This window comes from Triticum aestivum, chromosome 3D (genome assembly GCF_018294505.1).
Source record: "Triticum aestivum cultivar Chinese Spring chromosome 3D, IWGSC CS RefSeq v2.1, whole genome shotgun sequence".
NCBI classification, from domain to species: Eukaryota; Viridiplantae; Streptophyta; class Magnoliopsida; order Poales; family Poaceae; genus Triticum; species Triticum aestivum.
Window position 1 is genome coordinate 509,222,223 of NC_057802.1, and position 4,721 is coordinate 509,226,943.

A 4,721-nucleotide genomic window follows, 5' to 3' on the forward strand; every position below is an offset into this window, starting at 1 on the left:
TGTGCTTCTCACGGAAGCACGGGTGTATTACTTACCGAAGCACGGGTTGTTCTTCTGACGGAAACAAAACTCTGCTTCGCATGGTAGCACAAGATATTTTTTTTCCAGAAACACAGTTGTGCTTTAAAAACAAAAGAAATCACCAAAAACTTAGGAAAATCCACACAATAACCGAAAAGCCAAAAAACAACAAAAGATATTTAAAACCAGAAGAACGTGTAAAGAAAATAAAGAAAGTGTCCAACACGTGACACGTGACGGAGGCTAGACGCACCACTCGGCACACCCACAAGCAAAAAATTGACTATTGCAGAAGCCCCGCAAGGGGTAACAATTAGTTTTTTCTTGAGAAATACCTATAATTTTATTTATACTCATAACAATTACAGAAGCAGCGCAAGGGGTAACAATTTGTTAGTTGCTCTCGGTTGTAGCCCTGTACTACCTCCGTCCTGATTTATTGGTCCCCTCCGTATTTTGTGTCAAATTTTGATAACAAATTTAACTAACAAAATGTTAAGTCATGTCATAAAAAATTATATAATTGGAAAATATGAATCCAATATACAATTTTCGATGACATGCATTAATATTTAGTTAGTTAAATCTCTAGTTAAAATTTGGCACAAAATTTTGAGGGGACCAATAAATCAGGACGGAGGTAGTAGCCTTTATCCTGAGAAGTGTTTATGGTCAAATGCGGCCTATGTACACGGCCCGTAGACTACCATCAGAATCTTCCGCTGAAACAGCATCGGCCGTTTAGTGGCCCAACGCACAAGCGAGGGTTCTTCCCTCGCCTTGCCTTGCTGCAGATAATTTCGGATAACATTTTACGGCCCCCCCTTCTTCCCCTAGCTCCGCCTCCCCAAATCGCAGCCGAAACCTCGGGGAAGCTCGCCTCCCACATCCATGGCTTCAGCCGCGACGTTTCCGAAGCTCCAGCTTGGTCCGCGATGCCTCGGCTTCTCCCAGCTTCAGGTTCCGTTAATTCCTCAACCGTACGTACTCTCACGCAAGCAGCGCAGGAGTTTCACCCGTGATTGCCAATTTGCCATTGATTTAACCTTGCAGGCGACCGACCCGGTTCATATCCACATGAAGATTGGTGATGCCTGCAAGTGCCCCATGCCTGCCCAAGGGTAAAACCTGAATTTCCCATGGACCGTTGTTGTATATATGTGTTTCTGCCTGCTGCTTCAGTCTTCAGTTTAGCAAAGGATGCTTGTTGTCAAAATGTACCAGGTTGCTTGTTTCGACCGGGAGAAGTGCGAGGCACACATTCCTGCCGGTGTCGGCGGCTCGATCAGGTGAGCTGCAAGTTCTGCAACAATGTCCACTACAGTACATGTATTTATCAGTGTCAGTGGATAGTGATGCTCCAAATGGTACGCAAAAACTTCAGAATCAGATACAGTCGTTGAGGTTTTCAGAGAACTGCAGGTCGGGCCGCATCGGTCGCCGAGGCCGAGAAGACCGGGCTCTCGCTGGATAGCTTCAAGACAACCGTTGTCAAACGTGACGAAGAAAAGATCCATGTGAGATTGTTTGTTCACTCTGCCAAGCAATGTTAAATTAAAGCTGTCAACTTAGAAAAAAAATATTAAGCTGTCCACATCTAGTTAGTCACATACATTGATGCATACATTTGTATTCAACCTAATACCAATGGGACATGTACCTAGAGATGTTTTGAGTGGTCTTGACTCATCTGATGCTGGGAACTTGTTGCCTGCAGTTAAGAATCGAGCTGCCCGGGAAGGAAACGCAGAAGGTGTTTGATGCAGCCCTGACGAGCCTGGCCAAGGACGCGCCGCCGGTACCAGGTTTCAGAAGGTCCAAGGGAGGTATATCAATTAATCCCCATTTCCTTGCAAGAAACATTTTATATAGTATTTGCTTGCATCAAGTCACTGAAGCTTCTAACGATTTCATTGCCATTTGTTCATGCATATCTGTTGGATGATTGAAGGGAAAACATCAAATGTAAGTGCCTGTAAACCTTTCACGCCTCATCTGCAAACTCCCCTGATTTTCGTCTGAAATTCCGCCGTTCCAAATGGACTTTAGTTTCTGAGGTTGCCACTTTTAATTGCATTGTAAGTCAAGGCTACCTTTTCTTTCACGCATACTTTTCAAGATGGTTGTTAACCAACTCCTCCTCGGAATGGTAAAGTCTTTTAAAACACCGTCCTTGTTCAGAAATAAAACCACCCAAGGACAGGGAGTAGTTTCTTTCCATCGAGCATCGCCGAGTACGTACGCTCAACTGTTACCGGCTAAATTTTCAACCAAAAGTGTGGGCTACTAAATACTAACTGCAATCAAGAGATGACACGGCTAGACATAGACATAAACTACACTACCAAGTCTGCACTGCTGTCCTAACCCCCCACATTAAGAACCGAGAACTGACGACAGCTTCTGAATCCCTGTACTGTGTCCAGATACCAAGCAGCATTCTCCTGTCGATGCTCGGCAAGAGCCGGGTCACCAAGTTCATCCTTCAAGAAATACTCAGCGTCACCGTCGGCGATTTCGTCAAGAAGGTTGGTGCCATTTCATGTAAAATTCTTTTATATTAGACAACCTTTGACTTTTTGGATTCAGAAGTAACTGACACCAGCTTTGCAACCGGTTCAGGAGAACCTCAAGGTGAACCCTGAGATCGCGACGACGCAATCGGAAGGCGACCTGGAGTCGTCGTTCGCGCCGGGCTCGTCGTTCGGGTTCAATGTGATCCTGGAGCTGGAGAAGGAGCCTGACACCGATGACGCCATTGATGTGGAGCTGTCCGACTCCATGGACGCTCCTGACGTGTTGCAGTCCGACTCTGAAGAGCCTTCTGAAGAGGAGCCTGCCTCCTCCTCCTGATAGTTCAGAGAGAAAATGCCTCTGTGTATTTATTCCCTGATGAATGTGCTCCAGATTCAGAAATAGCATTAGCAGGCAAACAATTGTTCAGATGAGACATTTGAGATGATCTGCAGGTTGCGGGTGACACATCACTGAAGATATGTGCGTGGCACTGCTGACTAGGAGTGGCACCGAACATGCAGACACGTTAGATTTGGGGAGGCCTGGGCCCATGCTGACAGCGCCGCAGCTCCGGGCTCCAGCGCACCAATGATGAAAAATCCTATCCAGTTTGTCTGCAGCATGATCCACTGACACCTTGGCTTCGGCTTCGAACTACCCGATCAATCATTTGGGGGTGCTCCACTTCACTCCTCAAGCTCCACACGCCAACCCCCACATCCATCACCAGTGACCTAGTACCAACTCACACGCATGATCCATGCAAGAGTAATACAGAGTATAATAACGAAATATATTGTTCTTCCAACTCCGATCCCGTGGCCTGGAAGAATCCTCCTGACATGACAGCATTCCCGGCTTCTTGACGCGACCGTTGGGCGACGCTGAGATTTGTGCTCCGAGTTGCAAGAAAATTCAACGGATTAGGTTAGTAGGTGCATCCGTGCATGATAATAGATATCGGTAGCATCATTATACCAGAAACCAGGTCATTTCGTCTGGGTGAGGGCTTGATTAAACCCAGGACCTGGAATGATTTTGGGGCGCCACCTTATTCCCCCATCGCACTCGCAATTTCAATAGAACCGAATTCCCAGCGGAATCCAAAATGTTTGTTAGGTGACCGCATGGACGTTCACCAGATGAACCCAACGTACATGTTATTCCCTTTCCATTCTACTCCAGACACCGCTCGCTGCCACACCAACCACCGGTTGGCAATCATAGGGCAATGAAATCTTGGAACATTGTGGATTCAGAGAAAACTTTTCTCGTTCATCGGCAATGGCGGTAGAATTTCTAACACGGACTGGATTCTCACCCCACCCCCCCCCCCCCCCCCCTAAAATATGCTTGCTCATGTCCTCACTTCTTCAGACACAGGGAAGATCCCGGATTAGTAGTACGAATTGGTTGGTGATTTGGCAGGGGAATTGGCCGGGAGACGGAGTAGGTGCCCAACAATCAGCATCGATGGGTTCAGAGTAACGAATGAACATACGACCGGGCATCGGCTGGGCTGGTGATGGTGAACCAGAAAATATCTGGAAATTATAATAATGTGACATTCACGCTGGACTAATCACTGATATTGATGATAATAATGTTGCTCTAGTAATCTAGTTGTAGAGGGTGGCCCGTCGCGCTCCACGGAGGTACCGCAACCTCTCGTTGAAATCGAACGCGCTGGTGTGGTGTGGTGTGGTGGTTTAACCACCAAAGCACGCGCACCAGTTCTTGACTTGCAAAATCAATGCTTCCTCCCGGAGGTAGGAAAAGGCACCGCTAGGGGCTCGTTCCGTTTGGAGGATTTCATAACGTAGGAATTAGGACTAGTATAGGAATTTTATAGGATGGCACTTGCCATCCTAAGAAATTGACTCGTCTTGTTCCTACGCGCAAAATGAGCTTTGAGTGGATGTGTAATTTCCTCCAAAAACACAGGAAATGAATAGTATTCTTACGAAATTCCTGTACACATTTCCTCCAAACCGAATGCATCTATAGAAAATTTTCCTCCGGGATCCTTGTTTCTACGTGTTTCCTATGAAAATCCTCCAAACCGAATAGGCCCTAGATGTAAAGAATGGACTGTGGTCATCGTTTCGCTGTCAGAAGCCAAATGTTGTAGCCAATTTTAGAGAATCATATTTACCAGAAATGCTTGTCACAACAATATTGAT

General features: G+C 46.3%; 1 protein-coding gene across 1 annotated transcript; it reads left to right on the forward strand.

Annotated features, from left to right (window-relative positions):
• The first annotated feature begins 736 nt into the window (after positions 1 to 736).
• Positions 737 to 3,003, forward strand: LOC123080070 (uncharacterized). Its single transcript, XM_044502939.1, has 8 exons — positions 737 to 981; positions 1,075 to 1,142; positions 1,246 to 1,310; positions 1,444 to 1,538; positions 1,739 to 1,847; positions 1,973 to 1,986; positions 2,448 to 2,549; positions 2,644 to 3,003. Exons 1-8 carry the CDS (start codon positions 913 to 915, stop codon positions 2,872 to 2,874), a joined length of 753 nt encoding a protein of 250 aa, XP_044358874.1. The 5' UTR covers positions 737 to 912; the 3' UTR covers positions 2,875 to 3,003.
• Positions 3,004 to 4,721: the final 1,718 nt, after the last annotated feature.